The sequence below is a fragment of the Schistocerca americana genome, chromosome 1 (assembly GCF_021461395.2).
Source record: "Schistocerca americana isolate TAMUIC-IGC-003095 chromosome 1, iqSchAmer2.1, whole genome shotgun sequence".
Lineage (NCBI taxonomy): Eukaryota > Metazoa > Arthropoda > Insecta > Orthoptera > Acrididae > Schistocerca > Schistocerca americana.
The window spans coordinates 891360895-891387381 of NC_060119.1; the positions used below are offsets into that span (position 1 = coordinate 891360895).

Consider the following 26487-nt stretch of genomic DNA (forward strand, 5'->3'; position numbering starts at 1 on the left):
ACAACAAATGTAACAATGGAATCATTACCTGGCTTCATCATGAATTTGTATGAATTTCAATGAATAGTTGGGCATTGATATGCTGACTACACTCAAATAGGGTTTCGGTCTCACAGTTATCCACAAGCAGATTTTAATGGAAGTAACTGTAGTTTTCGCAGTTCAAATAGAATATTATACAGCAGCTCTTCCTGCCAGGAAGGGATACCTTGGGTCACTCTCTTCCCAGGTTCCTACCAGTGGCAAAGTTGACACCCGCCAGTGGCTGAAGCAACCACAGGTAGCTAGTCGTAGGGCTTCATGGTTAATCAGTGAAGCCCACCCAGCCAGACAAACCTAAGGAGCAGCAAGAGAAGCCTAAAAAGAAGAAACCCACAAGAACCCAGGCACTGTGGTGGCACCCACACTACCACTACCTACAAGCCCTGTGTCTGGAGGATGAGGTGGAGATTTTGGCATCTGCTGTGGACCTAGGTCTTGCTGGGCCCTGAGACACAATGGATGTCGATCGCACAGGTACTCATCTGGTGGCAGCAGGTGACCCTGAGGCGTAGACTGCCTCATTGTTTCATGCCGTCCCAGTCTCATGATCACATAATCCCCCAGTGGAATTGGAGCAGTTTTTTCCACCATCTGGCTGAGCTATGGCGACTGTTAAGCTTTACACCTGCTTTCTGCATTGCCCTCCAAGAAACCTGGTTCCCAGCAATACAGACCCCTGCCCTCTGCGGCTGTAAGGGATATTACAGGAACCATAGGGACTGTAATAGTGTGTCAGGTGGAGTTTGCGTCTATGTCCTGAACAAAGTATGTAGTGAACCTGTGCCCCTCTTCAAACACCCGTTGAAGCTGTGGCTGTCAGGATAAGGATGGCACAGGGAATAACTGCAATGTATATCTTCCTCCAGGTGGTGCAGTATCCCTGAACATATTGGTTGCACTGATTTATCAGCTCCCTAAACCTTTCCTACTTTCGGGAGATTTTAACGTGCGTGACCCTTGTGGGGTAGCGCCATGCATACTGGCCGAGGTAGGAAGGTCGAAAATTTACTGTCACAACTCGACCTCCACCTCTTAAATAGAGGTGCCCCTGCACATTTCAGTGTGGCATAAGGCACATAATCAATCATTGATCTCCTGATTTGCAGTCCTGGCTTCATACTTTCTGTGTCCAAGTTGTTGCCTCCCAGAGTACACCCCGCCCCCTCCCCCCAATATTCAGGAGAATGGGGTCTCACAGGGCTTTGTATTGAAAGTATCTCTATTTTTTTGTGGTCATTAATGGTCTAGCAGCAGCTGTAGGCCTGTGTGTCTCCCCTTCTCTGTATGCAGACAACTCCTGCATTTCGTACTGCTCCACCAGTACTGGTGTTGCTGAGTGGTGCCTACAGGGAGCCATCCGCAAGGTGCAGTCATGGGCTCTAGCCCACAGCTTCCAATTTTTGGTCACGAAGTCCTGTGTTATGCACTTCTGTCAGCATCGTACCGTTCATCCGGAACCAGAACTTTACCTTAATGACGATCCACTCACTGTAGTGGAGACACATTGATCCTTAGGACTGGTTTTAGATGCCCAATTGGCTTGGCTTCCTCACCTTCGTCAGCTTAAGTGGAAGTGCTGGCAGCACCTCAATGCCCTCCGCTGCCTGAGCAAAACCAACTGGGGTGCAGATGGCTCTATGCTGCTGCAGCTCTACAGAGCCCTTGTTCAATCCCGCCTTGTCTATGGGAGTCTGGTTTACGGTTTGGTGGCGCCCATAGTGTTGCATTTACTTGACCCAATGCGCCACTGTGGCGTCCACCTAGTGACGGGAGCTTTTAGAAAAAGTCTGGTGACCAGTGTCCTGGTGGAGGCTGGAGTCCCCCCATTGAAGGTTAGGTGTGCACAACTGCTTGCCAGTTAGGTTGTACACGTTCATAGTTCTCCTGCACATCTGAATTACTGTCTCCTTTTCCCAACCATGGCGGTTCATCTCCCGCATTGGCAGTCCAGGTCAGGGCTTATGATTGCGGTTTGCGTCTGGTCTCTTCTGTCTGAACTGGAGTCCTTCCTGTTACCACCTCTCCTTGAGGTCCATTCATGTACACCTCCATGGTGTACACCTTATGCTGTAGATTCTTCTGGATCTTTCGCATGGCCCTAAGGGCTCCATTAACACTGCAGCTCTCTATCACTTCTCTCAATTCTCAACATGTACCAAGGCCATGAATTGGTTTACATCGATGGCTCAATGGCTGATGGTCACATAGGCTTCGTGTATGTTCATGGAGGACATATTGAACAGCATTCCTTGCCGGATGGCTGCAGTGTTTTCACTGCATAGCTGGTGGCCATCTCTCATGCTCTTGAGCACATTCGCTCATGCCCTGGCGAGTCACGTCTCCTGTGTATTGACTCCTTAAGCAGCCTACAAGCTATCGACCAGTGCTATCCTCGCCATCCTTTGGTAGTGTCCATTCAGGAGTCCATCTATGCACTGAAATGGTCCTGTCGTTCAGGGGTGTTTGTGTGGACCACAGGACACACCAGAATCCAAGGCAATAAACTTGCCGACAGCCTGGTCAAACAGGCTATGCAGAAACCACTTCTGGAGATGGGCATCTCCGAAACTGACCTGCGCTCTGTCTTACGCCACAGGGTTTTTTGGCTTTGGGAGATGGAATGGCATAACAGTATGCACAACAAACTGCTTGTCATTAAGGAGACTACGAATGGGTGGAAGTCTTCCATGCAGTCCTCTTGCAGGGAATCAGTTGTCCTCTGCAGGCTCCACATTGGCCATACGTGGCTAACGCATGGTTACCTCCTCCGTCGTGAGGACCCACCTTGGTGTCGCTGTGGCTCACCAATGACAGTCATCCACCTCTTGATGGACTGCCCACTTTTAGCCGCTATGCGGCAGACTTTTAACTTTCCCAGCACCCTACCTTCAGTGTTGTGCGACAATGCCTCAACAGCAGCTTTAGTTTTACGTTTTATTCATGAGGGCGGGTTTTATCATTTGATCTAAGTTTTAGCACATGTCCTTTGTCCCTCTGTGTCCTCCACCCTAGTGCTTTTAGTGTGGAGGTTTTAACGTGTTGCAGAGTGTCTGGCTTCTCCATTTATCCTCATGGTCAGCCAGCCATGGTAATATGCTCTCTTGTTTTGATCTCTCCATGTTTCTTGCATTTCCCTGTGGTTTTTTGATCCAATTTTGTCGATTTTAGTGTTTGTTACCCTCATGTCATTCTTGTGGTTTTCTCCTTCCTTCCAGCTGTTTTTTGTATGTCTAAATTATTTTACTCCCACCCTTGTGGAATTATTCTAACTGAAACAAGGGACTGATGATCTAGCAGTTAGGTCCCTCCGCCCCTCTTTTAAACAAACCGACCAAACAGAGACCTGGTCTCAACTGAATGGAACACGTTTAGGATGAGCTAGGATGTTGATTTTGCTACAGAACCCAGTTGTCCAATTTCATTACCTTCTCTGGTTTCAGCTCTTGAGGAAGAATGGACTTCCATTCTTCCACAGGCATTCAAATACCTCATTGAAAGTGTTCCCAGCAGACTTGACACCATTGAAAAGATGAGATGTGGACTCACTCTTTATTAATGTCCACCAGTAAGTATCCAAATACTTTTGATCAGATAGTGTGTGTCAGTGGCTTTACTGATTGTCGGTTAACACTGAATGAACACACACATATACTGACTGAAAGAATGTCATCAAAATGTTATGCTCTAAGGATGCTATCATCATTATGTAACGGCCAACATCTTTTGGTGGCATACTATTCCATGTAAACTCAATTCTTAGGTATGGAATTCTTTTTTGGGGATTGAAGGCACAAAACATGGTGAGTCTTTAAACTGCAGAAAAGTGCTGTAAGAATAATAACCAGTAATAGTAGACAGGCTACTGTAAAAAAACTAATTTTTAAAAAGAAAATGGGGGGTATCCCTATTGCACTGAGTTCACAACCCGTCTGTCGTGCATATCGGGAAAACGTTAGAGTATTTCACTAATAATTCTATACGTAATCCTGGAACAAGGGCCAGTATGAAGGTATATTTACCAAGGAAAAACAAACAGAAACCTCAAAAATGGCAGTTTTATCGGGAAATAAAATCGTACAATTACTCAAGGAAATAAATATTACTGGAAAATCTGTTTAAAAAGGCAACTGAGTCTTTCTAAGTAATTCATACTAAATGATTAACTATTACTTAGAGGGCCCAGTTGTTCTCTTATAACCACTACTGTAGCACCATCTCACATAACAATACTAAAACTTAATGTAATGCTGTTATAAGAAAATCGTGTGCCAAGGTCTGTAGTGGATTATTATTATTATTATTATTATTATTATTATTATTATTACTATTATTATTATTACTTTCTCCTGTGCCCAGTGTCACTTATTGCAGGCAAATGCTGACTCAGTTTTTCAGATGGACTAAGGGAGGACAAGATGATGTGCAAGAGACATAGTTGCATTTTTATGGCCTGAAGTCAAATTTTCACCCTTGAGTTAATGCAAAGAGCATAGCAGCAGCATGTTCTTAGTGCAGGAGTCACCATCAGCTGCCCTTAGTGTATGCAGCAATGAAATGCAAAACTGTTTTATATTAAGTGATCTGGAACAAACTGTGTGTGGATCAGAGAAAATTGCTCAATAGGGAACAACCAAATGAGACACTGCAGTTGTTAAGGCACTGACCTGATATTTAGATGGAGGAGCTGATCCGTCAGCCACACTGATTTAAGTTCTAAAAAACCAGAGTATGCAAAATGTTGTAAAAAGTGTAACTCAAACAATTTTGATTCGTGCAAGATGGTAAATAAACAAGAAGGGATAACACCCTTAAAGTTAATACACTTAAATATGCTATATCTTGGAAACAAACTAGACATTCTGCAAATATTCGTAGAGGAACACTTGCCACATGTACTAGTAACGGAACATGGGCTAAAATGCAGTGAAATAATATATTATAGATTAGAAGGTAACATACTAGCTGTTGTGTCTAGACAAGACAGCCTAGACACAATGAGAGGAAGATGAAAGGCACGCGCTAAGTTAAAGCAGGATGGCGTGAGGTCTGAAACAGGATACGTAATGAATGCTATAAAGAAAAGTACGTAGCTTCTGGAATACTTAACTTTAATCCATCCTTTTGGTACATCTGGAGATTGTGGCGATACAAGTGAGACTCTTTAGATACATGCAATGTTACTAATGGCGCCTTGCTAGGTCGTAGCCATTGACTTAGCTGAAGGCTATTCTAACTATCTGCTCGGCAAAGGAGCGAGGCTTCGTCAATGTAGTCCCTAGCTACGTCGTCCGTACAACTGGGCGAGTGCTAGTCCGTATCTCGAGACCTGCCTTGTGGTGGCGCTCGGTCTGCGATCACACAGTGGCGACACGCGGGTCCGACATGTACTAATGGACCGCGGCCAATTTAAAGCTACCACCTAGCAAGTGTGGTGTCTGGCGGTGACACCACATTCCTCCCCCGCAAATCGGCGAACGGTCGTGTTATAAGGCTTCCGCCCGCCGTGGGGAGGACCCCATGTTGACGTATGCGATGAGGTGGGGAGCCTAACAGGCGAGGCTGTGCCACCCGCACCCGGCCATTCGGTCCGAGGGATCTAGGAAACGCCTGAAAATCTAGTCCAGGGTGCACATCAACATGCGGTGTATGCGCCCGTAAAGAGACAGGAGGGGCCGAAGGGTCGACCTCCATGGCGTCGGGGTATCCGACGCGCGATGACGTCATGTGGTCCGGAGCGGGCAAGAGTTCCATGGCGGAGGACAGCTGGTCACGGGAAGCGATTGGCGGCGCGTGACCCAGGGAGGCGCTTGGTGGCCGCAGTGAAGCGTCCACTGCGGGCAGCGCCGGCTGGAGGACAGGCGGCAGCAGCGGAGGCGGCAACGGCGCGTCACCATGGGGCAAAATGGAAGGCATCGTCGGTAACACCTGGGGATGAGGCGAGCCAGTAGATGGGTCCCCAGGGCGCTGACCGGATGGCACAGTCACTGAAAGCAGACGGGGAGCGGCAGAACCCGTGTGACGACAGAGGCGCAGCTGATTGAGATGTCGACGCACCTCACCAGAGGCCCCCAAAACCAAATACATCGCGCGGCCGAGGCAGCGAAGAATGCGCCCTGCGAGCCAACGCCGTGAACCTCGATAGTTGCGATAGAATACAACGTCGCCTGGAGCAAAAGCAGAAGTCTGCCGCTGCACAGGAACCTGAGGCGGCGGGTGCAGCAAAGACATCAAGGTTCGATGAGGACGACCGTGGAGCAACTCAGCTGGCGAGCGACCATCTCGGGGCTGAGAGCGATACGATGACAAAAAGAGCAACAACGCGTCCTCCCGAGAATGCGACTCTTTCAACTTCAACATCTGTGACTTGAAAGTCTGGACCAATCGTTCAGCGGCACCGTTTGACTGAGGTGAAAACGGCGCGGATGTCAGATGTTGAATACCATTGGCCTGGCAGAATGACTGAAATTCTGCGGACATGAATTGTGGGCCATTGTCGGAAACAATAGTGTGCAGAAGACCTTCAATGCAAAAGATAGCAGACAACGCTTGGATGGTGGCAGTTGACGTCGTGGAAGACATCCGGACAACAAAAGGAAAATTACTGAAGGCATCTGCCAGAACCAACCATCAAGCATTCCAGAATGGACCAGCAAAATCGATGTGCAAGCGTTGCCAAGGGGAAGTGGCTTTTGGCCATGCAAAGACTTTCTGCGGCGGTGCGGATTGTTGTTCGGCACACGCCAGGCAAGAACAACACATTTTCGTAATCGCAGCATCGATTCTGAACCAAGTACAGTGCTGATGAGCAAGTTGTTTCGTTCGCACTATACCCCAATGTCCTTGGTGAAGAAGCCGTAAAACAGAGGACTGTAACGAACGTGGGACCACGACTCTGGACTGATCATTATCAGAACGCAACAACAAAACACCACGTTGAACAAAAAGTCTCTCCTTATGAGCAAAAAATCGGCGAAACAACGGATCCTCGATCCGAGACTTCGACAAAGGCCATTGCGTAGCAACAAAACGCAAAACGGTAGCAAGGACCGGGTCAGCAGCTGTGGCTGTAGCGACACGACGAAAATCAATCGGAAACGATTCGACCACTTCATCGGTTTCCGAATCAATGAACATGCAAGCAAGTTTGGAAGAATCTAATGCTCTATCCTCAGCAACAGGCAAACGGGACAACGCGTCAGCGTTTCCGTGCTTAGCAGTGGACCGATACAAGATATCGTAGCGGTACTGCGAGAGGAAAATAGACCAGCAAATGAATTTCTGCGCTGTACGCGGAGGTACAGGCTTGTTCGGATGAAAAAGCGACGTCAAAGGTTTGTGGTCTGTGATGATGGTAAAGTGACGACCATACAAGAAATCATGGAACTTAGTAACACCAAACACGAGAGCCAAAGCTTCTTTCTCTATCTGTGAATAATGTTGTTGCGCAGACGAGAGCAATTTGGACGCAAAGGCAATAGGGCGATCATGTGACCCATCTTTGTGCGCAAGCACAGCCCCGATTCCGAAATCTGATGCATCTACCATCAACAAAAGGGGTTTCTGGGGATCGAATGGCGTAAGGCAAGTATTTGAAAGCAACGCCGATATCAATCGGCGAAAAGTGCGGTCGCAGTCCGTCGTCCAGACGAACGGAACACCTGTACGGCGTAAGCGATGAAGCGGAGCTGAAATCGAAGAGGCATTGCGCACATTCACTCACACCTTGTGATTCTAAATCGTGTAATGTTCTTGCGACCTCATCACGCAATGCGTGAGGAACATTGCGCGCTCTGAAAAATTTCGGTTGCGCGTTTACTTTCAGCTCCAAATGTGCTTCATAGTTCTGAGCGCAACCTAAGCCCGGTGCAAAAATGTCTGCAAATTCTTCACACAGACGAGAAACGCTTTCTGAAGGCACCGTCTGATTCACTGATAGGACCTGATTTACTATAGACATGTTAAACAACTGAAATAAATCTAAACCAAACAAGTTCACTGCAATAGAAGAACGAAGAATGTAAAATGACACACGTTTTGTTTGTCCCTTGTATGTTGCAAGAAGAGTGCACTGTCATAACACAGGGATATTCTGACCTGAATAACTATTTAACTTAACATTTGCGGCACGCAACGGAGGTTTGCCCAGTTGTTTGTACGTGTCGTGATTGATCAATGAAACAGCAGCTACGGTATCGAGCTGGAATGCTATCACGTGGCCATGAATGTCCAAATCTACAAAAAGTTGATTGTCCTGCTGACGACAAGAGCGACTGTCTCGTGCAATTTGAACTGATACAGGTACAGCATCACTTGCTAATTGACGTGATTTCCGGCGACGTCGACGCACACTTTGTGTGGGACGAACACAGTCACTGTTAGAGACAGTGGCACTGGACGAAGTGGAATTAACTACATGAATGTCCATGGGTGAAGGTCCACGAGCCTGAGTGTCCTTGGTCCGATTCCGGCGCGAAGCAAAGGGCCTGGAATGGTTGTGATTGTCTGACCGGAGCTTTTTCTGGCAAACACTTTGAACATGTCCTTTCTTATTACAGAAAAAGCAAATAGCTTGGCGTGACAGGCAATTTTCACGCGAATGTCTAGTAGCACACCGCGGGCATGATTTCACTGCATTTGTGTGCTGGCGCGGCACACCTGGTTTAGAGCGTGGCGGCAGCTGCGCAGACGTGCGCGAGGGCAGTTTACCGGGCCGCGCAGCGCGCCCGGCAGGCCGGTTAATGTTACACACGGCTGGCGAAGTTGCAAATGAGTCCTGAGCAAAGTCAAGCGTGTCTTGCCTATCCAAGATGTCTATCACTTGCTGAAGGGAGGGATTAACTAGTTTCAAAATCTGTTCCCGTATGCGAACATCAGAAACGTTCTGTGCTATTGCATCACGTACCATTGTATCTGAATAAGGGAGTCCACATTCACACTCAAAAGCACAATCCCGTGTAAGGCCTTGCAATGTTGCTACCCACTCCCTATTAGTTTGACCGGCCATACATTTTGTACGAAAGAAAGTATACCTTTTTACAACTACATTAACTGTTTCCTTGAAATAGGTGTCCAATGCCGACAAAATTTCTTCGTAGGACAGAGTTGCTACGTCGCGTCGGGGAAACAATTTCACTATCACATGGTACGTTTGCACCCCTACACACGACAATAAATGAGGCTGCCGCTCGTTACCTTGAATTCTGTAGGCGGCGAGATGAAATCCAAACTGGCGTGACCACTCCGTCCATGTTTCCTTAGCTGGGTCAAACGGCCTAAAAGGCAGTGCAACTGCGAGTTGTGGCTGCGGTAGCGGTGGAGCGGCGGCGGCCCCATCGTTTTGCAGTGCACGTTGACCCTGGATGAGCTGTCCAAGGGCATCCAAAAAGCGATTAAAGTCGGACAGTACATCTGGTGAAGCCATGACACAAGTAAATGTAAGCAATTAGAAGGAACAAGAAACTTTCCGTTGACTCATCGCCAAAAATTGTCTAGACAAGACAGCCTAGACACAATGAGTGGAAGCCGAAAGGTACGCGCTAAGTTAAAGCAGGATGGCGTGAGGTCTGAAACAGGATACGTAATGAATGCTATAAAGAAAAGTACGTAGCTTCTGGAATACTTAACTTTAATCCATCCTTTTGGTACATCTGGAGATTGTGGCGATACAAGTGAGACTCTTTAGATACATGCAATGTTAATAATGGCGCCTTGCTAGGTCGTAGCCATTGACTTAGCTGAAGGCTATTCTAACTATCTGCTTGGCAAAGGAGCGAGGCTTCGTCAATGTAGTCCCTAGCTACATCGTCCGTACAACTGGGCGAGTGCTAGTCCGTATCTCGAGACCTGCCTTGTGGTGGCGCTCGGTCTGCGATCACACAGTGGCGACACGCGGGTCCGACATGTACTAATGGACCGTGGCCGATTTAAAGCTACCACCTAGCAAGTGTGGTGTCTGGCGGTGACACCACACTAGCAAATAGTTATTGTAGGCAGAGCCATAAAGGTGGTGGTGTGGCAGTTTGTTAATAAGGATATAGAAGCTAAAAAAAATTCCTTTGTTGAACACCACACCAATGAAGGATCAATTGAAATGACAGGTATTGTACTCCACAGTAATGATCTTAAGTTAACAAAGCATAAAGTGATTGGAGTGTATAGGCCACCAAGTGCTGATGTAATGCTGTTTATGGATAAACTTTGTAGTGTTATTGGTCAGGCCGGTTCTAATGACCTTACTATATTAGGTGACTTTAATATAGATACAAACTCAAATAGTATAGTAAACTTGAAACTCAGTGATGTACTGACCTCATACAACCTTGTAAATATAGTGAACTCTGACACCAGAGTGACGAACACATGTTCCACTAGAATAGATTATGCTATAATCAACAAAGATGTTATAGATAAGGTAAATTACAGTAACTTAGATTTTCTTTATTCTGACCACTTCTGTCAGGTGATAGAATACAATGATTCAGTTGTGCCTAAAATAACAAAAATTGTGCTACAGAAAGGAATGCTGAATACCTCAAATATTAATGCTCTTAAAGACAAACTAGTGAATGAGAAATGGGATTCTGTGTACCAGGTAAAAGGGTCAGATGAGAAACTGAATGAATTCTACTCAACCCTACTGCATCATTATGAATAATATAGTTGTCCTGATAGAGAAACCCAGAAGGTAGTTAAACATTGTCAAAATGGAAGTCATCCTAGACTAAAACTCCCAACAAATCTGATTATGCTCAGGCAGCAAGTACATGATCCAAACCAACTTTATAAAGCTACTACTACGCAGGTTTTCAAGGAAAAATACAATAGGGCTAAGCAAACTTTTAAAACTGAAATTGTTAACCTAAGGAAGCAGATTAACAGAAAAACAATAGAACAGTCTGACAACAGTGCTATTACCAAAGCATGCTTAAAAGAAATCTCTAAACCTCTTACTCACATGATTAATTGCAGCATTAGAGAAAACATGTATCCAATGGTTCCAAAAATGAGTAGTGAAAACATTGTATAAAAAGGGAAGTAAGGAAGATGTCTCAAACTATAGATCGATATCATTAATTCCACTTTTAGTAAGATATTCGAAAGCATTATCCTTTCTCTGCTAAGTGCCTTTTTCACAAAACATAAACTGCTTATAGATTCGCAGCATGGCTTCAGAAAAGAGCTAAGTACAACCACAGCAGTTACACAATTCATCCATGAAGTTTACTGTCTGTTGGACCAGAAGATGCAGACTGCAGGTATATTTTTGGACCTGACAAGAGCATTTGATACGGTAGACCATAGGGTACTTCTTAAAAAGCTAAAATCTTATAGTATTGGGGATCAAGCCATGAATCTTCTAACCACATACTTGCTGAATCGTAAGCAAAGCACTAAATTGTCATACAAAGTAGATAATAAAATCATGAACTCCGTCCACCAGTGAACCTGTATTACAAGGTGCAGCACAGGGTTCAATCCTTGGACCCTTTCTCTTCATTATTTATATTGACATTGCACAACCCATTAACTCCCATATTGTAAGCTATGCAGATGACACGTCAGTCTTATTCTATGGGAGTGAATCTTCAATGATCAGGGACTCAACTACTGACATTTAAAACAGGCAGTTCTCACCACAACAATATGAATAGTGTGTGTAATATCTCTGCAACAGAAAATGGTAACAGTAAATTCCTCTCTCTCTCTCTCTCTCTCTCTCTCTCTCTCTCTCTCTCTCTCTCTCTCTCTGTGTGTGTGTGTGTGTGTGTGTGTGTGTGTGTGTGTGTGTGTGTGTGTGTTGATGAAAATTTGCGGTGGACATATCACATTAATTTCGTATGCAGAAAAGTCAGTAATGCCATATATCTCCTCAGCCAGCTTGCAAAGATAGTTCCTAGCCAAGCACTGAAATTAGTATATTACAGAACACTTTACCCTTTTCTCAATTACGGAATTGAACTGTGGGGCTGTTCAGCTGATCTACATTTAAAAAGAATACTACTACTACTACTACTACTACTACAGAAAAGAGCAATAAGACATATACATAGGATGGGACATAGAGATTCATGTCATGAAGTGAAGTGTTTGTGCAGCACAAATATCTGACAATATATTTTCTGTACATCTTCAAAATAGTTGTATTTTTTATAAGTCAACCAACAGAAGCTATCAAGGGCAGTTACGTACATGATCACAACACTAGAACAAAGTGTAACTATTTCCGTAACAGAACGTTAAAAATAACTGATAGAAGTCCATATATCAGTTGTTTGATTCGGTATAACAAACTACCAAACTCTCTAAGAATGTACATCGGAAATGTTTTTAAAACAAAATTAAAAAATTTTCTAATAGAAAAATGTTTATATTCTTTCAACAAATTTTAAGATTGTGATTGTAACATGAGGCATTAGCATATCAGTTGTAATGTGATAAATGTAAAAAATAGACATAAGGAGCAACAGCTACAGAATATAGTGTATTGTGTAAGTGTAAATATAACCATGTGTTAAATCTAATGTTTACAAAAGCCATCATTACAACAGCTCCACGCAAAGAAAATGTAAATAAATAAATAAGTTTTCCTAAATGATTTTGTGCAAATGGCAGGATGGCTTCTTCATATGGCTAGCCTTGTATATATACAAATAATGTACTAAAATTGGATTACTGGGCTAAGTATAAATAAAAACTCATCACCATTCAGCCTTATATTTCTGACCCAGCAAACCAAGATACTAAGTGTGTCTTGTGATTTCTTTCCAGGAGGATTTCAAAGTGGTTTTGAGAAGCTTCGGTCCACCTTTATTCTATGTATTTAAAGGATTTCTACCAGGCTTTTTCCAGTCCTAACTGCCAATTTCTTCATGCCTTACATAATCTGCTTTTATCTTTTGTTGGTAAGAATGGAGGACAACTTGAGGTGTTGTGTATTCTACCTGGTACCAGTATCATCAATACACAGTGTACAGACAGTGTGACTCACCTTCATCAGGAGTTACCTGAGACTGCTAATTGAATGGAATGGCTCAAATATTTATATCTATTGCCTTAACTGATACATTCAGTCTTTGGTCTGGTGTTCCTGGCCGTAATCTGACACTGTGTTTGGTCCGATGCACCTACTGCTCTGTCAGGGTTCATTCCGCATGTCCATAATTTCATATTTTCTTTTTGTTGAGCTCTGTTGCTGCAAATGTTACGTATTTTGGTGACTCCAGTGCAGGATCCCAAGCTTAGCAGACTTGGTATGCAGTGTCACAATTAATGAGTTTTTCTGTGACCTTTCTCTCTATTGACACTCTTATAACATTGTCCCAAAATATGGTCTGTGACAGAACAGAAACCATGGTTTTTTTGTGTGTGTGTGTGTGTGTGTGTGTGTGTGTGTGTGTGTGTGTGTGTGTGTGTGTGTGTGTAAGTTTCAGACAGTGCTCAGCAATGGTTGATTTAGTTATACCTCTTAGCTAGGTGAGCCTCTGATGTTCTTGGCATCTGATCCGCTGTCCTAGTTGTTTGCCCAGTGTATGACATGCTACTTTGGCCATGTACATTATAAATTCCTGATTTTTGTAAATGGAAGTCATCTTGCACGTTTCCCAGTAGACAGTAAATGCACTTACGGTTATGCTTCCTGAGAATCCTGTTGATCTTGCTGAGGGCAGGAATGTTAGTTATTGCTTCATCTTGCTCTTCTTCTCTCCCATGTAGCTTAGTGGTTTGTTGAAAGGCCTTGTGAATCTGTCAAACTGTCTCCCCATTTTTTGCAGAAGATGGTGCAGGTGCTCTATTTCTGATGTCGAGCTATGTAAGTGCGACAAGGTGTGTGCCACATTGGCCAGTGTCTTTAGAACTTAATTATTGTATGCTGAGTGACGACAGCTGCTAGCTTGCAGGTATAAACAAGTCTGCATTGGTTTGCCAAACACTTTGTGACCAAATGATGCATCTGCTCTCCTTTGGGCCAGTGCCTCCAGAACCCATCCTCTAGTTTCATGGTGAACTTACTACTTGGGTGCAGTGAGTTAAGACATTCCAGAATCTCATTTAGCCTGTTACTGCTATGAGGCCAGATCACAAAAATATCATAGACATGCCTGAAGAAGAATATGGATGTGTATCTAGCTCTCTCTAATGCTCATTTCTAAAATTTCTCCATGAACAGGTTGGCAACCCCTGTAGATAGAGCTGTCCATGACCACTCCCTATGTCTATTCTTAATATATGCCTCCATAAATAAAATAAGTGAAATGTGTCTGCAGTCAGTTCTGGCGAGTCTTTCAGTAGTACCTTGGTAAAGAGGGCCCAGACTACATCAAAACTAACCATCATGTCAGATCCCCTGGTAAGTAGTTGTGCATGATGCTGCAAGAAGTGCTCAGAGTTGTCGATGTGGGGAATACACATCGCTTCAAATAGGCACTGCATCTTCTTCAAATACTATGCTGCTTCAAACACTTAGCTGCTGGGTATGTTAATGCACCACTTTCTCTGACAGTTGGCTGTAATAGCTCTCTTTCCTTCTGTACCTTCGGCCGTCCCGTCTGTCTGTACCTTCGGCCGTCCCGTCTGTCTGTACCTTCGGCCGTCCCGTCTGTCTGTACCTTCGGCCGTCCCGTCTGTCTGTACCTTCGGCCGTCCCGTCTGTCTGTACCTTCGGCCGTCCCGTCTGTCTGTACCTTCGGCCGTCCCGTCTGTCTGTACCTTCGGCCGTCCCGTCTGTCTGTACCTTCGGCCGTCCCGTCTGTCTGTACCTTCGGCCGTCCCGTCTGTCTGTACCTTCGGCCGTCCCGTCTGTCTGTACCTTCGGCCGTCCCGTCTGTCTGTACCTTCGGCCGTCCCGTCTGTCTGTACCTTCGGCCGTCCCGTCTGTCTGTACCTTCGGCCGTCCCGTCTGTCTGTACCTTCGGCCGTCCCGTCTGTCTGTACCTTCGGCCGTCCCGTCTGTCTGTACCTTCGGCCGTCCCGTCTGTCTGTACCTTCGGCCGTCCCGTCTGTCTGTACCTTCGGCCGTCCCGTCTGTCTGTACCTTCGGCCGTCCCGTCTGTCTGTACCTTCGGCCGTCCCGTCTGTCTGTACCTTCGGCCGTCCCGTCTGTCTGTACCTTCGGCCGTCCCGTCTGTCTGTACCTTCGGCCGTCCCGTCTGTCTGTACCTTCGGCCGTCCCGTCTGTCTGTACCTTCGGCCGTCCCGTCTGTCTGTACCTTCGGCCGTCCCGTCTGTCTGTACCTTCGGCCGTCCCGTCTGTCTGTACCTTCGGCCGTCCCGTCTGTCTGTACCTTCGGCCGTCCCGTCTGTCTGTACCTTCGGCCGTCCCGTCTGTCTGTACCTTCGGCCGTCCCGTCTGTCTGTACCTTCGGCCGTCCCGTCTGTCTGTACCTTCGGCCGTCCCGTCTGTCTGTACCTTCGGCCGTCCCGTCTGTCTGTACCTTCGGCCGTCCCGTCTGTCTGTACCTTCGGCCGTCCCGTCTGTCTGTACCTTCGGCCGTCCCGTGTCTTGTCAACTCTATCCCTATGGTAACATTCCAGAAGTTTGTGTGGTAGACACTCCAGAAGTAATGAAGTTTTTCATAATCAGTGTGTTGCATGACAGATATGGAGTTCCCTTTGTCTACTGACAAAACACTGCTGCTGCAGGTGTCATCCTGCAGTTTAAGTGCAAGCTCTTTACACTGGAAGTGTTTTATTTTGGAGGTACTTGTATGATCAAACTTCACAGACAGGCACACTGAGGCATTCTTCCTTGCCCAATCTGCTAAATGAAGAACACTGTACCCAGTCCTGTCTTTATGTGCCAAGGAGGCAATTTTGTACATGTGAAGATGTAAAAGCTCTCTGATCACCTCATGTTGCATGTGGCTCAGGAAAGAACTAGAGGTGTGCACCAGAGGCTAGATGTGGTGACCAGGGAGTTTTAAACTGTCACCTGCACATGGTGGCCTCCCTGACAGGTAAAGATTGGGACTTGGTAGACAGTGCCTCTTGAGCCCTAGCAGAGTGCACATGGAAGAATGCCTCAGTGTGCTAGTCTGCGAAGTCTAACAACATATATAAGAAAGGGCAGCAGATAAAGGATACTTCTATAATGATTAAACAAAGTAGCAACCAATTTGATGAAACCACGTTGAATGCACTCTGTGGAGATCTTAACTTCACAACTGCTCCTAGAAATGTGCCTATTTCAGGTTTCATCAGCACAGTGGACCACGTAATTAACACACTTCCACCAAATACGGCATGAGAAATTTGCCAGGAGACCTGCAGGATGATAACAAAGAATGGAACATCCAAAATCGAACATTTCCATTGATGGGAGGCTGGCACTCAAACTCAGGGATGACATAATCAGCAGCATGGTTTTGTCAGCAGACAAAGGGAACTCCAGTAGTTATGCAGCAGACCTATTATGTTAAAGTTAATCATTGTACGGAGGACACAGCATACATACATTTCGAATATGACCCTATGGACAGAGTGAACAAGACCACGACTCTTTTTGAAGGCAATGGGCATGCCTGACAAGGTCATCAATTAATTACGTTCTAGAGCCACAATTCAACGTAGACTGTATGGGCTGCCAAAGTACACAAAGCAGATGTGCCACTACACCCAGTCATCAGCAACACTGGCATATCAGTGTACCCAGCAGCTAAGTATTTGAAGAAATTGTTGTGGCCATATGTGGAGATGTGTAGTAACCACTGACGACTTCATGCAGCATAATTTTCATGTGGGCTCCCTGTTTTCCATGGTACTGCTAGAAAAACTCACTGGAACGGATTGCATAGAAATTAGGCAGTGCACCAATGGACCTGTTAAGACATCTACTGACTTCAACTTATTTCATCTTTGGGGCCAATATTACACACACGAGTGGCTTTGGGTAGCCCTGTCTAGTGGTTGCCAATATCTTCAAAAAAACTTCAGGAGAAGGTATTAGAGATGGTTATATATGAACCCATATGCTTCTTCAGGTATGTGGATGATGCCTTTGTGATCTGGCTGCATGATAGGGAAAGGGTAATAGTTTTTGGAACATCTTAACTCGTGCCAGCCAAATATTAAGTTCACCATATAACTGGGAAAGGATGGTCAGCTGCTGTTTCAGGATGTACTGGTCAAACGGAGAGCAGGTGAGTAGTTGTTTGGTCACAGCAGGTATAGCACACCAACACACACAAACAACTGCCATCACCCAGCTACAGCACCTGCTCAGCCTTCTGCAAAAGTAGATAAATGGTTTGGCAGATTTCAGAGGGCTTTTAATGAGCCATCAAGCCAATGGTAGAGAAGAGCAAGCTGAAGCAAATAGTATGGCATACCTGCCCTATGGGGGTTTATTTTTGCAAAGATCAATGGGATTCTAAAGAAGCATAACATCACTTGGTTGTTCTGTCCACCTACCAAGACAAGTCTACTGGGAAACATAAATATGACCATTTCTGAAAATCAGAAATTTATAACATACTTTCCTGATGTGGCATGTTGTACATTGGTCAAACAACTAGGATAGTGGAGATCAGATATCAAGAATGTTCAAGGCACACCTGGCTGAGACAGGTAAATAAATCAGCCATTGCTGAGCACTATCCAGAACTTAAAGAAGTTCCAGCACGAACCACCAGACAGTGGGATAGTCAAAGGAGATAAAGGTGGTGGAAAACCTCATGAACGGTGACAGCTGGTACCAACTCGGCAAACCTTGGGATCCTGTGCTGGAGTTGCCAAAAAAATGAAAGGGTTGCAGCAACAAAACTGAACAAAAAGATTATCTGAAACTGTGGACATGAGGAACATATCCCATGGAGAGCACCAGTTGCATTTTATCTCAGGAAATCACTTGTGGGAACAGACCACACGCAGAGTGCCAAGAAATGACCATGGAAGTGGTAGGCAGTAGGTATAAATATTGGACCCATTACACTAGACTAGCAGTGTTTGGTAGCAGCTGATAAAGACTGAGACACATTGTCAAAGTGTTCTCCATGGATGGCACTATCTGGCAGGACACTCACCACTTCAAGATGTCAATCTGCTCACTGGGAAATCCAGAAGAATTAAAAGAATAAAGGAACTTGATTTCTGTTGCTTAGAGACAATTTTATATTTCTTATTTTCTTTATTTTGCAGATGGATCTTTTCAGCCTGTAGCAAGGATTCACATTAGATGTCTTACTGTGCTATAAAATTTGGAAGCTTTTTTATATTCTGTTACTGATCTTTTAAAGCATCTTACTACCTGAAGACAATCCAATCTAAATACTGAAAGCTGTTTACAATTTCTAACTTTTCATGCATAGATGGACTATTTAGGAATACCTGCTAAACAATAAATCTACTGATCTAAAAACCCATTGTCATAAATTATGTAGTTGGGACAGTCTGCTGTATCCAGATTTTTATACAAAAGTATGACTTTCTACTAAATCATCTGGAAGAGACTCATCAGGACTTCATTTTTCTTTCTTATCTGTATTTTGCATCCTTAGAGAAATCTCATTTTTCTTTCCATCTGTTGGCTGTTTCATCTGCAGTTAGTAATATTTGTTTCTGTCTTTATGTAATGATTTTGTCATTGTCTCAGATTGTAATTTCTTTATCTTTATTACATTTTCATATGTTTGTCTATCCCTACATATCATTTGTCCCCACTGTTCCTTAGCTTCTCTGCATTTTTGCATCACAATCTTTGATTCTGTATCTTTCTTAACGTATTATTTCTTTACCTGTATTTATTCCTTTGTTGAAGGAAGTTTATTGTATTACCTGTATCCATGGTTTTCTCTCTTCAATTTTTTCCCAGTATCTCGTCTGCAGTTTGTGTTAGTTTCTTTTACTTTATTTCATGGTGTCATTACTGTGTTACTGCTGTTGACTAGAATGTTTTTCCTTGTAGCATATTCCCTTTTTGTTGCTAGTTCTTTTTTTTTCAGTATTTCATCTTTTTGTACTAATATTTTGGTTTCTGGTAAATCTTAACTATTTTACTGAGACTGGTGTATGATCACTGACTGCCTCTGCTCCTGGATAGCTGTGATTATTAAAAAATGAAGTAAAATCAATAAAGTAAAATCAATTTGCTACCTATTATCACTCATAACTTTACAGGTATACACCATTTATGCTTTTTCTGATATATGTTAAACACCTTTGAGCCACTGAGAGCTGGTATAACATGGGCATACAAAAACTGCCACAACGTCTACAAAAATGCTTATACAGAAATGGTGATTATGTCGAAAAATAGCTAAATGTTAAAGTTGTAAACTGATTATTACCATTATAGAAATAAACAGATCTATGTACTTATAAAAAAAAAAAAAAATAGGAGACCTTACTTTTGGGATTATCCTCGTATATTTATTATTGTAATCAGGTTTTATCAAATATGGTTTCTTTGCGAAGCATTATTTAGCATAATCTGCATAAAAAACTAACGTGCTCTTTTTTCTTTTGTACAGGGTACACCAACGCTGAGGCCAGCACAGCCATTTGATCCACGTAATGATGCTGAAGTGCTTCGTAAGGCAATGAAGGGATTTGGCACTGATGAAAAGGCCATTATAAATGTTCTTTGCTACAGAACTAATATACAGCGTCTTGATATAGCTAGAGAATTCAAGACATTATACGGGAAAGTATGTCAGTTTTGTCTATGAAAAAAATATATTAAAATATAAACAGATGCACTTGAAGAATAGTAACACATAGTGGCATGCTTCTGCACCTTTTTTAGGACCTGATTTCAGACTTAAAGAGTGAGCTGAGTGGCAGGTTTGAAGACCTCATTATATCATTAATGACACCCATACCACAGTTCTATGCTAAAGAGATACATGATGCTATTTGTGGACTAGGAACAGATGAAGAATGTCTTATTGAAGTTCTCTGCACCCTCTCAAACCATGAGATTCTTACAGTTCGTCAGGCGTATGAATTCAGTAAGTTCAACTGTAGTTAATTATTCATAATTAATAACCAGTTTTGTAGAAACAAAAAATTTTCAGTAATTATATAGAAAGAAGCAGATGTTTGGTAAGTAATTCTGAATAAAATCTTGAAAAATTGCTGTACTTGATTATCCACATGTGCTCTATACTCATCCTCCTCCTCTCTGCTTTTACTTTATTATTAGTTCTCTCAGTTAATGTAAGAGAAAAGTAACTGTATTCCAACATTTACAAAGGGCAACTACAGAGGGAATGCATAAAAAAATGTGTGGTTATATATAACAACCATGGAAACAGAGTAAACAACTCTATGACTATATAAACACACTATCTGAACATGCCTTGACTACATAATGTCTCGTAAACTTTGACAAATGACACTTTGCAGCTAGATAAGATGATTTGCCGCCCCCCCCCCCCCCCCCCCCCCAATGTCAATGATATCATTGATTGAATTGCTCACAATGCCCTGACCATGTAACCATTCACTTTGCATTGCTCGCAGTTGTTGCTTCCTGCAGCATCACCAGCATCATCAGTTAACCTCGGCTGTGTGGCACTTGGGCTCAGGTGTGGGATGAGGTGTGCTGATGTAACTGTATTGACTTCCTATTGCCTTGTCCCAGCTGGTGGAGGTAGTGCCATAAGCGGGCTTTAGTGTGTCAATTGAAATTGTCAGATTATCACCAATGTCCACCTTAAATTGCTTGTTGCCCCCTCTTGAGCACATTGTAGGGTCCCTCATAAGGTGGCTGTAATGGTTCGTGCAAGGCGTCGTGCCAAACAAAAACGTGTTTGTATCTTGGCAATTCGTGGAATATAAATGAATGATGACTGTTGTTCTCTCGGTACCACAGTGTGCATTTGCCTTGTGTGTGACTGCAGTTTAACAAAATCTGAGACCTCAATCACATCACTCGGAGTACTGTCAAAAATCACAAGGCAGATGGATTGTTTTTCCATATACCATCTCGGCTAGCATAGCTCTCACATCCTCTTTTATAGCTGCACAGATGCCCAGCAGAATGATAGGTAGTGACTCAGTCCAATGTTGTGAAAATGTAAGAATGCCCTTACCTCTAGATGCAGTCATTCCCCACATCCATTTGCTGCTGGGTGGTATGCTGTGGTTCTAATCCTCTTTGCTCCTAGAAGCCAAGTAAGGGCCTTGAACAGATGTGATTCACATTGTCTACCTTGATCCAGTGTTTCGTGTAGGGAACACAAAAACAGTGGCTCCACCTGTGGCACACAAAAGTTTGTTTGACCAACTCGGTGGTTCCGTGGACTCCTGGGTGTGACCGCAATGCAGTGAAACAATAGCTTGCTGGCGGAAACGTTTTCCACAAAAGAACTTGCTCCTGATGGTGATACATAGCAGTATACTCAGGAGTGTGATGCTGGCAGCGGGAGATGCCAGAGCTGTAAACCAGTGGGTTCTGCCAAAATCTCTCGCAACTCTGCATCAGGCTGTTGTGCTGTTGCGAGGGCTTCATGATTCACCGCACTTACGACCTCTTGATTTCCTGATTGTCAGCCGCCGTATTCTTCTCAACGTTGTCATGTACAATGTTAGTTGTAAACTGTCCAATAAAATGTAAATGGCCAAGCTGGTGGGGTGAGGTTTTGTCAGGTTTTTGTTGAAATGCATACATTAGAGGTTTGTGGTCTGTAACCAGAGTGAATTGTTGCCTCTCAAGTGTGTACTGGAATTTCTAAGCAGCAGCATACACAGCATACTGCTCCCGGTCATACTGAAAATTTCTTGCTGAAAAATGCTAATGGTTGCCAGCACTGGTTCATCTGTTGCAACATGGCACTGGCTGCTGTTACAGAGGCATTGACCATAAGTGAGAGAGGTACTTATGAAGCTGGGTGAGCCAGCATTGTTGACTGCAGTAGCAGATTTCAGTTTCGCAAAGCCTCTACCATTTCTTCACTTCACTTCACTTCACTTCACTTCACTTCACTTCTTCACGAGGTTTATGCTTCTCTCGTAGGTACTCGTTTAATGGTGCCACCAATAAGGTATGGTTACAAACAAAATGCCTATAAATGTTTGTGACACCCAGAAATCGATATAACTAATGTATTATCAGCAATGGGTAATTAAAAATTGCCTCAACCCTCTCTTGTGGAGACAGCGTTCCCTGGGTGTTGATTGTGTGGCCCAGGAACTGCACCTCTGGTGTGCCAAAAATGCACTTCACCGGTTTTATAAACAGTGTGCACGGAGATATTTGAAAAGCTGGTGTAAATGCTCTAGGTGCTCTCTCTGATCTGGATATCACTAAAGCATTGTTGATATAGATGAAATAGAAATTAAGATCACACATCACTTTGTCCATGAACTTTTGAAAAATTAGGGCAGCGTTGCATAGCCCAAATACATCCTGGTAAATTCAAAAAGTCCAAATGGACTGTTTTGGGATGTCCTCTGGCGCAACTGGTATTTAATAGTAACCCAACACAAGATCTAAAGTAGAGAAGATGCATATACCATATATGTTGTATGCAAAGTTTTTGATGTGGGGCACAGAGAAGTGATCAGGAATAGCCCATTCGTTGAGCTAATAATTGCCACAGGGGTGCCACCCATTAGTTTTCTTTGGCACAACATGGAGAGGAAAAGACCAGCTGCTACTCAATAGTTCAGATTCCCTGTGCCAACATGAAGGTAAACTCCTGTCTTGCTGCTTTACATTTATCCAGTTTCAAATAACGTAGTTGTGCGTCGATCAGTGGACAAGGTGCTGTTAATATGTGGTGCACGATATTGTTTTGTACTGGTGCAACCTTGAGTGTCTCTCAAATAATCTCTAGATATTACCAAGGGGTGCAATACACGGTGAATCACCTGTTACTGTTCATATTCCAACACAGTCACTGTGATGAAATCGACAGTAGCTGTTTAGGTTGGTTGTTGTTATCCAGGAGGAGGTGGTGCCAGAGATCTGAATGTAGTCCAAAGTGTGACATAGTCTGCTCCTAATGTCAGATGCACTACATCAGTGACTATGAATTACCATTCAAATCGATGTTGGTGATCCGGGTCGTCTGTGACAATGCAAATGTTTCTGTGGTAGTTTTGTGCATCCTTGGACAGGCGTGACATCCAGGTGCTACTTATTGTCATCAATGACTGCACTATTTCCCAAAGTGAGTAGACAGCATAACAGTGGTGACAGCATGTGATCGCCAAGCTCTGCTGTGCACAGCAATTTCTCCTAAAGTCTCATCATCTGTGACTGTGACAGACAAGCATTTGATAAATGCACTTTTAATTGTTGCATACTGTTCTGTGGCTGGGGGCGCAGCTAGGATATCACATACTTCGCTGGGCATCTCTTGATTTAGTGCTGCAATGGTGTAGCTGTACTTCATCTCATCAGCGGTGACATGCATCATCACAAACTCTCTCTCCAGTTGAGCAAACCAAGGCATTGAGCTTTGTTGCCAAAAGGGAGGTGGTTCCACAGATATGCAGCTGACTGCTGGGATTGCTTACATCTTACTTGTGGCTGCTGATTTTGACATGAGTAGAGTGTAGGCTCCTCTGTAAGTTGTGTGAGAAGTATGCGACATGGGTGGCATTGTTGTTAAGAGTGTAAATCGCGGCACAGAAGGTTTACGCATAAGCTGCAGCCAATGCGGTTGTTTAACACATTAGGTGGCGAGATAAATGTTGGGTTCAAAAATAGTTCAAATGGCTCTGAGCACTATGGGACTTATCTGTGGTCATCAGTCCCCTAGAACTTAGAACTACTTAAACCTAACTAACCTAAGGACATCAGAGACATCCATGCCTAGACAGGATTCGGACCTGCGACTGTAGTGGTCACGCGGTTCCAGACTGAAGCGCCGAGAACCGCACGGCCACACCGGCCGGCAAATGTTGGGTATTTGACGAGATTTATTCCAACATGTGTGTCTCTCACTCATTGTGTGTGGTCAGTTGGTCAGCACAGGTAGACCTTGTACTGCTGCTTGACTGAAAGCACATTCTGCTGTAGCCAATGAAAAATATGGGACGCAGAGCTGTTACTGGTCCTCATTCGATAAAAATGGTGTGATAAAGTTATACCTGTGGTTCACAGTAGATAAGTGTGATAAAGTGATACCTGTGGTTCACAGTAGATAAGTGTGATAAAGTGATGTCACAGATGGGCATGTGTATCTCTCTCCTCTTCAGTATCATACATAGTAGGTTTGTTTGCATTGGAAAGTTTGCCAGGATATGGATGGCAAGAAACTGGTGGTGGTGGTGGTGGTGGTGGTGGTGGTGAATGGGAGGGGGGTTGGGGAGGGTTAGTTGACAGCTGGGAGAGGCAGTGGGTGCATGGGGTTGGAAAGACACACATAGCCACTGGAGCAGATACGTTTGAGTGGTGCAGGAAGATAATGACAGAGATGTGTGGATTGGGAAGAGATGACAGGACAGATGGAGACTGTTGAGTAAAAGGAGCTAGTGTGGGGGGTTACAAGAAATTCAGGCAAAGAGGATTACAGAGGTGAAGAATGTGTTAAAAGGTTAACTACTATCTGTGTAGTTCAGAAAACCTGGTCCTGAAGGGAACCGTTTGAATGGCACAGCTTGTGAAGCAGCAGTTGAACTCCAGCATGTTGTGATTGGCAGTGTGTTCTGCCCCTGGGTGGTCAACTCTATTCCTGGCCACAGTTTAGCAGTAGGCATTACTCTAGTGGATGTCTAGTTGGTCATTATCACATAAAATGCTGTGGAGGGATTGCAGCTAAACTGGTATGTTATGTGTGCTTTCACAGGTGGCCCTGTCTCTGATGTGATAGAACAAGCCTGTGCCAGGACTAGAGTAGGGACCACAATTCTACAGAACTTTTAGTCCTATCCAAAAGCTTCACTGTGTGCCCCACACTAAAGCTCAGTGATGCTTGACATACCAAAGACATACTCTCCTTCTGATCCCTACGGTGGAAACACTTCTTTGCTACCAATCCCTCCAACCAAAAGCAACCTAATCCCAACAATGAACCTGGAATCTCCAGATTCATACTACCATCCTACCATGACCCTCCAACCTAACCATGCCCTTGTCACATTTGAAGAATTCCTTACATCCAACTTCACTTCACCATACTTTCCTAGGTCCCTTCCCAAGAACACAGACCTCGTAACAGAAAAAAAAAAAAAACAGCTGTTTGTGACTTGGAGAGCTCTTGATTTAATCATCCTCCCTTCAGACAAAGGTTCAACTACTCTCTTGAATTGTAGTGATCACCTGACAAAGTTTCTACAGACTGTATGATCCCTTCACCTGCGCACTCTGTGATAGTGATCCCATCTCAGAAATCTTACATAACCTCCAATCCATACTCAAATCCTAGGCCCTTCTCAGAATCTCTTCCCTGCATCCCTATCTCTCCTCACTCCATAGACCTCCTGCACAACCACATTCTACATACTTCCTGAAATCTATAAATCCAACAGTCCTGGATGTCCCATTGCAGATGGTTGCTGTGCTCCCAATGCATGTTGACCAAGCACCTCCAACCAATTGCCCATAGCCTAGCAACTCGCATCTACAAACCATTTCTTCCACTGATTCTAGAGCATCCCCACCCTATTTCCCCTGGATCCCAACTCATCACTGTTGATGCCAACTCCTTACACATAAACATGCCTCATGCTCGTGGCCTTGCTGCTATCATGCACTACCTCTCCCAACATCCTTCAGACTCTAAACCCACTACTGTATTCTTTATATACCTTGCCAATTACATATATAAAAGTATATAAGGTGTATGTATAAAGGTATATAAAAAAGTCTGCAGAACAGCTACTGTGGCTATGGGACATCTACAGGAAATCTTCAGTCTCCCAAATTTTGAAACCTCTTGTCTGTCTCATGTTTATTGATGAAATTCTCATGTTCTGGACACAGGACAAGGTCACTCTATCCTCTATCCTCATTCCTCTTCAGCCTAAACACCCTCTCCCCCATCCACTTCATCTAATGCTTCCCATCACAATGTGCCACCACCTTGGACATCAACCTCCGCCACTCTAAAGGCTTTATCCATATCAAGCCCACTAACCAACAGTAGCTGCATTTTGACAGCTCTCTCCCCTTCCACACAAAAATGTTATTCCTATTTAGCCAGGTTACTGGTAGACTGCGTATCTGCAGTGATAAACATTTCCTTTGAGGGAATGCCCGGTACACTGGTCTCATAAAGACCTTCACCAGGGCCTTGATACATAAACATGCTTGGAAATGGACATCCTATCCTGATCCTTCCCACTTCTTGTGCAGTGTTGTTCAGCTGCCCAACCAACCTACACAGCATACTGGTCCATCCCTACGCCACTCCCACTCCCAACCCATTGCCACACAGCACATGGTCATATCCCCGGGAAGCTGATGCATATCCTGTGCTACTCACCCACCCACATCCTACTCTAGTTTCATCACAGACTTACCATAACACATCAGAGACAGGTCCACCTGTGAAAGCA

The 26487-nt window shown here is 44.1% G+C and overlaps 1 protein-coding gene across 2 annotated transcripts in view; it reads left to right on the forward strand.

The window, feature by feature from the left end:
• Nucleotides 1–26487, forward strand: part of LOC124614435 (annexin B9-like) — a 137545-nt gene that overhangs the window by 82053 nt on the left and 29005 nt on the right. For both annotated transcript variants that reach the window (XM_047142944.1, XM_047142943.1), the window contains exons 4-5: nucleotides 19506–19682; nucleotides 19781–19985. In XM_047142944.1, the coding sequence (XP_046998900.1) occupies nucleotides 19506–19682; nucleotides 19781–19985 (382 nt within the window). The remainder of the gene's footprint in view (nucleotides 1–19505; nucleotides 19683–19780; nucleotides 19986–26487) is intronic.